At 42.2% G+C, this 13,058-nt stretch overlaps 1 protein-coding gene across 4 annotated transcripts in view; it reads right to left on the reverse strand.

The window, feature by feature from the left end:
• Positions 1-13,058, reverse strand: part of AFG2A (AFG2 AAA ATPase homolog A) — a 189,157-nt gene that overhangs the window by 175,799 nt on the left and 300 nt on the right. For all 4 annotated transcript variants that reach the window (XR_003497102.3, XM_027456823.3, XM_027456824.3 and 1 more), the window contains exons 2-9: positions 12,788-12,912; positions 12,088-12,245; positions 7,544-7,602; positions 5,866-6,495; positions 3,431-3,560; positions 2,703-2,759; positions 1,708-1,831; positions 133-388 (exon numbers count right to left, since the gene is read on the reverse strand). Coding sequence is in view for 3 of the 4 variants with exons in the window: in XM_027456823.3 (XP_027312624.3) it covers positions 133-388; positions 1,708-1,831; positions 2,703-2,759; positions 3,431-3,560; positions 5,866-6,495; positions 7,544-7,602; positions 12,088-12,245; positions 12,788-12,912 (1,539 nt within the window). In the remaining variant the exon portion in view is untranslated. The remainder of the gene's footprint in view (positions 1-132; positions 389-1,707; positions 1,832-2,702; positions 2,760-3,430; positions 3,561-5,865; positions 6,496-7,543; positions 7,603-12,087; positions 12,246-12,787; positions 12,913-13,058) is intronic.

Here is a 13,058-nt window from a genome sequence, read left to right on the forward strand (position 1 = left end):
CGTTTCCTTCAACACAAAAATTATCAGGTCTCATCCCTTTAAAAGATACCAGTAGACTGTGGATTTTTTTTTAAACAAAAGAAAAAGACTAACAATGAAGTAAGATTCTGAATAAAATACACAGACCCTTACCTGCTTCCTTGCACAAGGCTGCTAAGTCTGCACCCACGTAGCCATGCGTGCTATCAGCCAGTTGCACCAGCTCTGCAGCTGTGAGCGAATGGGGAACTTTCTTCAGAATCTTTTGAAGTATGTCCAGACGGTCCTGGGCATTAGGAATGCCAATTTCTATTTCTTTATCAAAACGGCCGGGTCTGCGCAGTGCCGCATCCAGAGCATGGGGACGATTGGTGGCCCCAAGTACCACAAGCTGCCCTTCGCTGCCCTCCTGAACACATCAAATAACACAAAATAATTAAACTAAATTAATAGTCATGTAGCTTATGAGCATATTTCTTGCTTACTTTTCGCTAGTACCATGCACATTAAACCTTGATGATAGATCTCAACGAACGAAGCAAACATTTCCCAAAATACAACCCACAAGTGATCCCACCCAACTTATGTCTACAATCTAGCACTACCTTAGGTTTTAGGTACATACAAATAACACAAGAGAAGCTTTACCCTAAGATGCCCTCATCCCATTGTATCACACTAATTTCCAAGAACTTGCTTTCCTATATCAGAACAGTAAGCACTGAAGAAAAAATAAAAAATAAAAAAAAATGAAGCTTTTAAGCAAAAAGGCAGTGCTGGCACAAGATCAGAAAGGTATCAACAGGCCTTGAACAAGCAAGGCTAGGAAGCAAATCATTAAAGGTATAAAAACCATCAGAGACAGCAGGTTTTAGAACCTCCTGTAGGCTCAGCAGGAAAAGCAAGGTCAAAAATCCTAACCAATTTCCTCAAGCTCTGCTTTTTCACTGTTAAAGTGAGGCAAAAGCAGGTGGGTGGCTTGCAGTGCCAGTCTGGTTTTGAGAATGAAGTACTTCTCCATGGAGAACGCCCACCAGTCTTGGCCATCAGAAAATATTTTCTGACTGTGAACAATCCCACACTGGTCAGCAAAAATAAGTGTGCAGGAAAACAGCAAGAAATTTGCAGATTAAATAAACAGCAGAGACCGCTTTTTCATGCCATGGACAGAGTTCTTTAATCCTTTGTGCTAATAATCAGAAAATAATAGATGAGAGATCGGCAAACTTTATGGCCTTAATTCATAATGCACTAATGTCAATTAAATCAACTGTTTCTTCAGTAGGCTTTTGTGTATATCCTAGGTTTTACTATGGCAATTGTAAAATCATTTCCTTCAGTAATGCAGACCGCCTATCATCAGAAGTACCTTAACTTCTCTGATTTCAGAGCAATCAAAGTCCCTGGCTTAGTTCAATGATAGGCTATCACTAAAATTTCAGCTTTATCTCTAAAACTACAGAAGTTGGAGAAGGCAAATGAAAGATAGTGAATGTAAGAAAATCTACTTTTTTTTTTTTTTTTTTTTTTGTAATTTCACAGTTATCAGGCAACATTCCCTTCCTATGCTTAGCATCTAAAAAACCATTAGATTACTATATGAAGTTTCACCTAAGGCTATTTTCTTTTCCCTGGATGATGCATCTAAAATTGGCTGCACTATAAAAGCAAAATTATTTTGCTCAGTTAGTCCCCATACGCATTAATTGTCTCAGTAAGACTACTTACCGAGCCAATGCCATCCATTAATGTCAGCAAGGAAGCAACAACTCTCTTTTCAACTTCATTCTGAGCCCCTTCTCTCTTTGGACAGAGTGCATCCAACTCATCTATAAATATAATGGAGGGGCGACTGGGAAAAACAAAACAAAACAAACAAAAAATTTCAGTAGCTCAGGAGGATTTAAAACATCAAGACAGAGACATGCAAAACAGTTTAAGGGAAACATCCAGGTCCAATGAAAATTAACAAGTGTTCCACTCCCTTAGGCAACTGAAAGTTTCAGCCTTGAACATGGCACTACTCTAAGAGATAAGTACAACAGGTAAGAAATTAGACAGCTAACACCTTAACACTGACCAGCCCACTTTCCTATGCCCCACTCCCAAAGACTCAACACTAAAAATACTGTTTTCATAAGTAAAAGGTCAGCATTTTGTTTGCCATCTCCACAAATGTGATAGCATTTTGCTAATGCATTGTGAACAACCACCATCTGGAAGTCTGAAGGCTGCCTTGATCAGGTCTAATAATTTTGGGCAGACCGCCGCCCTGAGTCAGAGGCACGCTATACCCAGAACCAACACTCGCTCATTTAGAGCCAGCTACCATGTCTCAGCTCAGCACTGCTCCGCTCTCCAAAAATAAAACTAGACAGGAAAATTTGGATCCGGGTGAAACTCTGGCTCATGCTTCCATCTGCTGAAATAAGTGCACAATGCACTAATGATACAGAGCGAGCAATCCGGCACCATCTGCAACAGTCCCTGAACCAGGGCAGTGTCCAAAAGCATTTAACAGGCATGCTAGAATTTCACTGCTTTCCTTTCAGTTAAGCACTATATAAATACATTTATTTCCTTTTAAAAACCGCTGCAGGAAAAAATTACAATTCAAAGATTCTTGCAAATGTTTTTCTTTTAAAAACACCAACGTTAACATGAATGCTGGAACCAGCACCGCAAATAAGTGAGCGTGAATACAATTAGCGAAAAGAACATACCGTAGAGAAGCTTCGGCAAATATCTGACGTAATCTTGCTTCAGATTCTCCATAAAACCTACAATAATTAAAATATTTTATTAAGAAACTTTTTTTTTTTTAATTGGTATTTTCCAGGCAACTTGGAAAATTACTGCTCGTCTGTTCCAAAAAGCCACAGCACACCCTTTCAAAGTCTCCAGCACATTTATGAAGCACATACAAATCTACAAGAATCTTCATTTCCACAGGGACAAAAATTAAGGTAAAATTGGGTTCAGGCAAAGATCTAACTATTTTCCAGGTAGTAAAAAAAAATAATAAATAAATAAGGGAAAAGCTTGTATCTTCTGATTCTGTATCTGTATTTTTAAAGAAACAAAAATAGTTTGCTGGAGTCATCAATCTGTGCATTGTCGCCTTTGAATTTCAAACACGCTTTAATGAGTCACTCCTCTTGTTGCAGAAATAACTTACCACATAACTGTGAATGCAGTTTTAGCCCTCTTTTTAATTTAGTCCATGCCTTACCCAAATTTCTAAGCCAAATCCAATGAAACTCTTTGATTGCAAAAACAAACACAACCTCTGCTTGAGAGAACCCTTTTTCCCATTTGTTTTTGACTCTTGGACAGACAGCCCAGAGCCAGATCTACAGAGAGGATGATGGATCGCCAACAGGTAGATGCCAGCACAGATTTAGGCCTAATATATTTGTAGAATTAATGAAAATAAATTGGGTGAACTTACTTGCTTATTATTTCAGGCCCGTTAATAACAGTTACGTGAGCTCCAACCTCATTTGCAATGGCTTTGGCAATCATCGTCTTCCCGGTACCTGGAGGGCCATACAAGAGCACTCCTCTAGGAGGAGGAATTCCTTTGGACAAGCACATGCACACAAACAGAGAAGAAAGTTACTTGTGATAAATGCCTGACTGAAGAAGCTGCATTTGCACATTACACTGCCCCGTTGTTATTACTGATTAGAACTTGAACTCAGCACTAACTTCCCTAGCCAACGTTATTCTTACCCTTGTGATTAAATGGTATACCTTCAGGGAGAACAGCCCTCTGCACAAAACAGTTGTGATGCTCAGATGGGACACACATCTAGCTTTTATACTTTTGAAGTCCAAATGATTTTGTTTAAAATGCAGCCATTTAAACTGTTTTCCCCATGCTTTGTGCTTTTTTTTTTTGTTTTCCTGAAAAATTATTGGACTAAGCACGAAATCTTCCTAAATGTACTTAATAAAGTTACTTGTGACTGTTACACACAGTGCCGTTATTACAAATTTCCAACAGAAAACCCCTTTTTTCCAACAGTCCAGAAGTTTCAGAAATACTGAGGCTTGATTTAAGGACATAGCTACACCTTAAATACTTGGAAAAAAGATGAAAAATACACATCCACTCATTAAAAGGATGAGTTTGTCTCTTTACAAGCAAACGTTGAGCACCAAAACAGACAGAAACATTCATGCACAGAACACAAAGGGCAGTGGAAGAACCAGGCATTCCTGGATATTGTTACAACTGGACAGAAACTACAGATAACTGCAGAAAAGTAAGATTATGATCAGTAAGATTATGATCCCAGCTCAACAGCTGGAAAAAGCATTTCAAACCAGAAGAGGCAAATTAAAAGGGCACAAAGCCAAAAGCAGAAAGTGAAAAAATAAAAAGCAAAAAGAGGAGACAAACCGGGGACAAAGTATTGACCCTGCCATGGAAGGCAGTGCTGAAGCACAACCAGAGAAAGAAACATCAGCTGGGTGCTGTAATTGAGTGATGCTTGAAGGACACGCTACATGACAGTGGTGACGGGGTAAGTCACCTGGGGAGGACAGGAAGCCTGAATCTTAAGAACTAATGTACTTGAAAGGACAACAGTATCTGCTAACCGATAGAGGCTAGCAATAAAGTGTCTGTACAGACAGGTTACTTCCTAACAGCCCATTACAGCATGTGCTGCTCCCTCGTGTGGTGTGTCTGGTGCTGGCAAGAAATGGAGCTGCTGAACCAAAGGTCTTGCCTCCGGTGACATCCTCGCTGCCTCATCCGCAGGCAGGCAAGGGCTCATGGCACATGGATGGCTCCCAAAAGCTTAGCTGGCAGGGAAGCATCACCTTCTCCCAGGTTATTAGCAGAAAATCTGATCAAGCCATTTTAGGACACAGGGTGAAGAATGCTAATGCTGAATCAAGGTGTCTGCCAGCACAGAAACACACAGTGGGCTGGAGGTCAAAGTGGAGCTGGACCACGCGGGGCTGAAGTCTCCTCGTACCACCCCACTGACACCCCCGGGCCATGCCCACACCACGCACACTGAAAGAACCACCCGTGCCTTACAGACGTGGTCTCCGTGGTCACGGCCATCACCTCCTCTTTAACGGGTGTGTGTCAGAAGAGCGAAGGCAGATAAATAAAAAGCCTCAAAGCCACGATATGAAAGAAATATTTATAGGCAAGAGCCCTGTCTCACAGCAATGCACACCGAGACAAGTACAGTGAGCAGACGTGCCTGCTTTATGTGCGTATCCGTTTGTAATAAATACACAGTACAGCTTTATCTTTGTCTCAAAAGTCCTCTCAGTTCATATATATGTTAGATATAATTTAAAATATGGCAGCAGTAATCACGTTAATTTTTCAACCCTGTAATTCCATACTAAACACAGAGAGCAGTTTGGGTTAACAGACTCGAATACTTCCTTAATATTTTACAGGAACCCTACAACAGACAGGGATAAAGACAGCAGAAGAATTAATCTGTCCTTATTTTTATCAACTTGAAAAATATGTCATCAGTTGACTCTGCCAAAAAAAAAAAAAAAAGTCTTATGAAGTCACAAGAAACACGTGCACCTTCCAAATGTCCAAGTATAAAACTCTGCTGTTTGCTATAAATTCTGCTGATGCATACCTGAGTTTTCCTGGAGATACATATTTCTTTCCTACTGAAAGCATATTCACAAAGCTAATAATTACATCTCCATTACATCCATCCAGTTTAAACTATTAAACAGTTTGACATTGTTTGGACACACAAGTGTACCAAAGTAGCGTTACATAAAATCCAGGGCGTATTTCTGGAAGGATAACTTGGTTAAAAAAGAAGTCACGTTAAAGGAAAAAAAAAATAGTATCAAATGAAGAAAGCCAACTCTTAGGCATCATACCGTAACTCTTGAACAGTTCAGCTTGCTTCATGGGCAGTTCAACTGTTTCTCTAATAGTTCTGAGCTGGCTGCTTAAACCTCCTATCATATCATAGGTAACGCGGGATTCACAGTCACCGTCATCTGCTACGCCGGTCCTGGTTTCAACAAACTGGATTCTAGTTCTCGAAGAAATGTAATAAAAACTGTCTGTGCTGCTTGCTGCTCCCGCCTTGCCGGGCAGCAGGAGTCCCTCCCTGCCTTCCACCCCGGCCGGCTGCGAGCCATGGGGCAGGTCTGCACCGAGCCCAGGGCTGCAGGTTGGGGCTCCCTCAGCAGAGCCGTGCCCGACAGCTGCCAGGGCAGAGCTGGGGGGAACTGGTGAGGCTGGGTCCATCTGTTTGCTTGGTGTGCTCACAGCTGCAGCCTCAGGGTTATCATCCAGATCCAGCCCGCTGAGCTGCAAGGACAAATCCAGCGTGCTCGCCTCCAGGTCAGATTTCTCCAGGTCTGGCTCCTGCGTTTCGCTGGAGGTGGCCAGGGCGGTCAGCTCTGCACCGTCAGTTCCTTTCACCCTCATCACCACGATGTTACAAAGTTTGCCATAGAAAGAGAAAGCCAGGAGGTTACCTGGTAAAACTACTTTTCCATCTATGATAAAAAAAAAAAAAGAAATGTCAATCTATTTTGGCAGCAATAACTTTAAGACATCAGAACACTTCCTTCTCAGTAAGCCTTATTACTATAAATTAACCCAACAGAAGGTAGTTAGGTAATTTAATGGTAATTTCAGGTAATTTAAATGATCCCTCCATACACAAGCAGACTGCACTGGATAAACATTTGTAATCATATATAAACTCTCTACTAAGCTCATCATTACTCGGAGTTTTTTGAACTTCATATAAAGTGAGATTAGGGAATTAGTGCTGTAAGAAGTAAAAATTTTATATTTGCTGTGTGCCTCATAGGTTCACAATATTGCATGGTTAGCCCTAGTCTTGCCCTAAAAAGGGGAAGGTTTTAGCCTTTGTGTTGACATAGACAGATTTGGAAATGGGATCTACTCAAGGCAACCTACAGGCAGGAAAAAAAAAAGACACCAAAAGCAAAAACGTACATAACATCTATTATTTACAGCCAAACTCATGAATTTGGAGTTCATGTTCCAGTTCATGTTTACTGTTTCTTAGTTTGCCAACAGTGTTATTCATTCCTGAACCAGGAGATTACCATTGAGAAGAAAAACTACATCTCTCAGTAACAAAACCATGAAATAAAACAAAACTTACCTTGTTTTATTTTTTTTCCTTACACATATCTAGCACACAACGAAGAGCAATTTTGGTTATTTACTACCAATGTAGAAAAGATTCAGAGTATGGGATTTTGTGCTAATACTTATGCTTTATGTTGTTTTTAATGCATAACATTGTACTCTTGTTCTTCACAAAACAAGTAAATTCTGAAGTGCACCGCAGTATCAGCCAGAAGGCCAACAACAATAGCTGAACAACTAACTGGAAACTGCAATAGGTACATTGAATAAACAAACAGGATTAAGGCAAGTTAGATATTTATAGCATAGTGAAATGATTTGGTCAAAAGACAACAGATCCCTGAGAGAAGTGTGAGCAGACAAAACCTGACCTTACACTACAAATTTAAACAGTCAAACGAAATGCAACAAAATTTATACCTAGGTTTCTCAGCAGACAGACAGACATTTCCTCAGCTTTAATGCAGGCATCTTTGTCCCTGTGATTGGAAGAAAAAGGAAAAAAATAAATTTTCAATCAATAACTATTACAAAAGCAAAATTAAAGTCAGTATCACTGACTGATAAAATACCACCTACTTTTCATGATACTATTTAGTCTCTGGCTCATAACAAAGTCACACAGCTAAAGAAGAAATGTATATATTTAACTTGTTTCATTTTTTCCCCATATAAAATGCTGTAATAAACAATACAGTTAGCTATATTTACTAATACAGAATACAGGCTTCTCATCTCACTGCACAGAATGGCCACTGCTACATTTACAGACCAGAAAGGTCTCTTTCACCCCCGCAAACACACATACGTATCATCTACTGATTAAACTGGCACCTTGAATATTTGTAATACTGTGCATGTCTTTTAAACGCTGCACATCCACTGTTAATACTACACTAGTTTTCTCCACAATGCATTTTCTAGTCTTCTATTTAATGAAGCTTAAGTGACTCAGGAGATCTTAAGCCCCTTCCCAAGCCAGCCCTGGCCAGGCATACAGCATTTTCTGAAACACAGACTCATCGCTGGGATTTAACACATGGCTGAGCACTTGTACTCTTAATCCAAAGCAAATGAAAAGTAAAAGCTGCCTCTCATGAATTGCTTTCACTGGTGTTTATGTTGACACATTTTACATCACATACATGACTCACGAAGAGCACAGATGTCATTAACTCTCCCTGCTCCTCAGTTAGGCTGCAACATCACACATGGTGGTGATTCAATCTCTTTTTCATGACAGTTTGTCCATACAATCTTTATCCTGTTTCATCATCAGCTTTACCTTTTATTAAAGCCATTAAACCATCTTTATAATCGATTAGCATTTATCCCACTCAGCCAACCTGTAAGCCCCTCACACATCAGCCCTTCTGTTTTCACAAGAAAATGAAGGTTTCACAAGGCCCATTCTGCAGATGGGTGTCCCCAGCCTCCGTAAGCTCTTTGATACGTGTCATGAAAAGCATTACACAGAGAGGTGAACAGCATCATCAAAGGCATTTAGAGCAGCTGCAAATAAGATTATGATCAAGAGAGGGAGCTCTAAACCTAGAAATAAACATTAATTTCTCAACTTTGATGATTTGAGGGAAAGCAGGATATTATGCTAATTTACAGGAGAGCTCTCAATAAAAACACAGCCATTCCTGGCAAATAAACACACACTCAATTACATTGTTAAGGTCTGAGGTTGGGTGTTGATTACTGATTTGGAAAATATAGCTAAATTATGCATGCAAGCAAATCTCCAGAGATACTAATTTTCAGAGAATAAATTACACCTGTGAAGTGTCTAGAAAATTAGGTATTTAATAATGGTATTTCCATTTATTCTTTTAATAATTAATGTTCTTATCTGATAGGAAGTTTGTTGATTTACTATTAACTTAGGACAATTAATTCACTATAATTTACTACAATAGTTTCAGGTAAATTAGCAGACAATTTCCTGTTTCAATGTTTTCTCTCCTTGGCTTTTTTCTCCTAGATATAGTCATTTATATGACTTTTAACCTGGAGGTACACTACATATAACAATTCCAGGAGCCCGACTCTTGACACAAAATCCTGCCTGAAAGGAAAACTCTGTTTTTCACAGAATTTCACAGAATTTCTAGGTTGGAAGAGACCTCAAGATCATCGAGTCCAACCTCTAACCTAACACTAACAGTCCCCACTAAACCATATCCCTAAGCTCTACATCTAAACGTCTTTTAAAGACCTCCAGGGATGGTGACTCCACCACTTCCCTGGGCAGCCCGTTCCAGTGCCTCACAACCCTTTCTGTAAAGAAATTCTTCCTAACATCCAACCTAAAACTCCCCTGGCGTAACTTTAGCCCATTCCCCCTCGTCCTGTCACCAGGCACATGGGAGAACAGGCCAACCCCCACCTCGCTACAGCCTCCTTTAATGTACTTATACAGAGCAATAAGGTCACCCCTGAGCCTCCTCTTCTCTAGGCTGAACAAGCCCAGCTCCTTCAGCCGCTCCTCATAGGACTTGCTCTCCAGGCCCCTCACCAGCTTCGTCGCCCTTCTTTGGACCCGCTCAAGCACCTCGATGTCCTTCTTGTAGCGAGGGGCCCAAAACTGAACACAGCACTCGAGGTGCGGCCTCACCAGAGCCGAGTACAGGGGGACGATCACCTCCCTAGCCCTGCTGGTCACAGTGTTTCTGATACAAGCCAGGATGCCGTTGGCCTTCTTGGCCACCTGAGCACACTGCTGGCTCATATTCAGCCGACTGTCCACCATCACTCCCAGGTCCTTCTCTGCCTGGCAGCTCTCCAACCATTCCTCTCCCAGCCTGTAGTTCTGCTTGGGGTTATTGCGCCCCAGGTGCAGGACCCGGCACTTGGCCTTCTTGAACTTCATACAGTTGACCTCAGCCCATCGGTGCAGCCTATCCAGATCCTCCTGCAGAGCCTTCCTACCCTCGAGCAGATCAGATCGACACACGCACCTAGCTTGGTGTCATCTTTTGAAACAGTTTCCAAAAAATGTACACAGTAACCATAACTATTTCAGAAGTTACATAGAATTCCTCTGACTTCATCTGTAGCTTATCACAGAATCATAGAACATCCTGAGCTGGAAGGGACCCTCAGGGACCATTGAATCCAACTCCTGGCTCCACAAAGGACCACCCAAAAAAACAAACCCTATGCCTGAGAGAGTTGCCCAAAGGCTTCTTGAACTCTACCAGGCTCAGTGCCATGACCACTGCCCTGGGGATCCTGTCCCAGTGCCCAAGCACCCTCTGGGTGCAGACCCTTTCTCTAACCCCCAGCCTGACCCTCCCCTGTCCCAGCTCCATGCCGTTCCCTCGGGTCCTGTCGCTGTCCCCGGAGAGCAGAGCTCAGCGCCTGCCCCTTCGCTCCCCTTGTGAGGGAGCTGCAGGCCGCCATGAGGCCTCCCCTCAGCCTGCTCTGCTCTGGGTTGAACAAACCAAGGGACCTCAGCTCCTCCTCACACACCTTCCCATCCAGGCCCTTCACCACCTTTGTAGCCCTCCTTTGGGCACTCTCTGACAGTTTTATGTCCTTCTTATATTGTGCTTATATATGCTGCCAGCTCGTATATTTCGGTAAAAGTCACAGCTTTAAAGAAGGGTTGCCTTACATAGTAATATGGCAACATATATGTAGATTAGTATTATTATTTAATTTAACACAGCTATTATTCTAGTTTGTTTGTTTGTTTTTAAAATGACCTGAGTGTTTTCAATCACTAAGTAAAAATAATCAAGCTTCCTATAGGACTAAACTAGCCATAACAAAAAGCTGAAATTGCAACTTTCTTTCATTTTCCAGTGAGAAGGGAGGCATGGAGGGTAAACCATGCTGATTACATGGAGTTAGGATACAATCTGGAGCCATGTTAACCACTAGAAGTATAATTTAAGCTAGGCTTAAATTTTAAATATTACCAATGAAAGCTAGGCTGCCTCACCAACACTTCTGAATCCACCTGCTGGAAAACAGCATCTCCCCTTTAAAATGGGGAAAGACAACGCCACATTCAGCAATGGAGGTTTGAAAAGGAAGGGAAGTTAATTTATAGAAATCAGAGGTGTCAATAACTTTCAAAAGTATTTACAAAATGTTTTTAGTCAGGAAATAACTGCAACCAAATTCAGCATTGACCCAAATGCTGATCTGTGGAATGTTATGAGAACGACAAAGCAAAGAAGTCACTCAGCAGAATAATAAACTGCTGATATTTCAGAGCCTCTGTGATTTCAAGACAGCTTTAATTTGCACCTTCTGCTATTGTTGATGAATTTCAAGGAGAAAAAAAAAAGAACAAAAAACATTTGTGAGAGTTTCCAATCCTAAAAAAACATTCCAGTAAACAGAAGCCACACACATACAGTGGTGACATTTTGAGGGCTCTTCCCAACCTGTCAGCCAGTAAATTGTCTTAACTGTGACAAGACTCGTCATCAAGAGCTTTTCAGATAGCAGTTAGCAGCATACTTCCTAACGACAACAGCCACAACACAGGTTCCTTCTGGCCCTCTCTAACCTGGCATCATCCTCATCCTTTACAGGTGACTTACAAGTATAAAGAATCTGCCTTGATCACGCAGTTATACACACCTGCCAAAAGCCTGATCTCTACTTCTGGAAGTGCTAGGCTAACATCACTGTTACTTAATTTAACATAAAATGAAGAACTTCTTGAGACTAGTGGTCTTGTTGGCATTACAATCTCACAATATCTCTACCACTCAGATGAGATTCTGTACAGCTGCTGAGCCATTCTTCAGCCCACAGAGGAGGTATCAGCACCCAGTTTTTAAACTGCAGTACAGATGATTGAAGGATTAAGGCATATTTGACCTTGTATGCATACTAACTCCACCAAAGCAAGAGAGAAAAGTGGTGTCTTCTAACACCGCAGTGCAAAGCAGATACCTCATGGCAGGTACATCAGTGTGCCGTGACAAGTTCCATACCTCAACTTCACATCAACCTCTTCTGCCTGGATGACTGCCCCGGTCACAGGCTGCACAGTGATGGCATCACCCAGCTTTACCTTCAGGCTCTTCTGCGTGGTTTCGCTCAGTCCAACCTTCCCACCTGGAAAGCCAGTGGTGGGCCAAGCAGTGCAGACCTAGGAAGCGTTTCAGAGCAAACAGCTGTCAATTAAGAGATATTTACCCGCAGTTTTCAGTCCTCCAGTTAAAGTTAATGCTTTTTTAACAAAAACATGGGCTGAGGAAGGAGGAGGATTAGGCTGTGGTTCCATGGAGAGATAAGATACTAGCAAGTACTTTTCTAATTATTTTTCTGAAGATAGCTTTCTAAAAGGAAGCGACTGTATTTTGCCTATAAAGCAGACACAAAAATGGCACAAACCAATAAAAAAGAGAAAGGTCTACGCTCATATTTCACAATAAAGATGTATGTGTTGGTGTAAGCAATGTATACCTTCACACAGCCAACTTCTAACCTACTTGCAGGACAAGCAGCGTGGGTTTTTTTGCCAGTACTGTGAGGAAACGGGGCCCCACACCGTAAGAGAGGTGGAAAAGGTGGAGGAACCCGCTGGCTGTGTGTGTCCACGCCTGGTGGACCGAGGCGGGAGCTGACCCGCGCGGATGTGGGGCTGGCTGCGTGCAAGGCCCGCGGCCGCGCAGCTGGGGGCTCACTCACCTCCTGCCTCCCGTCGGCGGCGCTGAGCAGGACGGGGCGGCCAATGCATGCCCCTGCCGACTTCATGCTGCTCAGCGACAGCTGCGCCAGGCCCGCCCGCAGCATCCTCGGCACCTTGTCTTCCCCTGCAAGTCCCCGGAGAAGTCACCGCACTGCACCGCTCCGCACCCTCCCGCACCCCCACGCCCGCACCCCCACGCCACGGCTCGGCGCCTTCCCCCCGCTTTCTTTTTTTTTTTTTTTTTTTTTATTTTCTCCATTTTTAAGCACC

This window comes from Anas platyrhynchos, chromosome 4 (assembly GCF_047663525.1).
Source record: "Anas platyrhynchos isolate ZD024472 breed Pekin duck chromosome 4, IASCAAS_PekinDuck_T2T, whole genome shotgun sequence".
Taxonomy (NCBI): domain Eukaryota; kingdom Metazoa; phylum Chordata; class Aves; order Anseriformes; family Anatidae; genus Anas; species Anas platyrhynchos.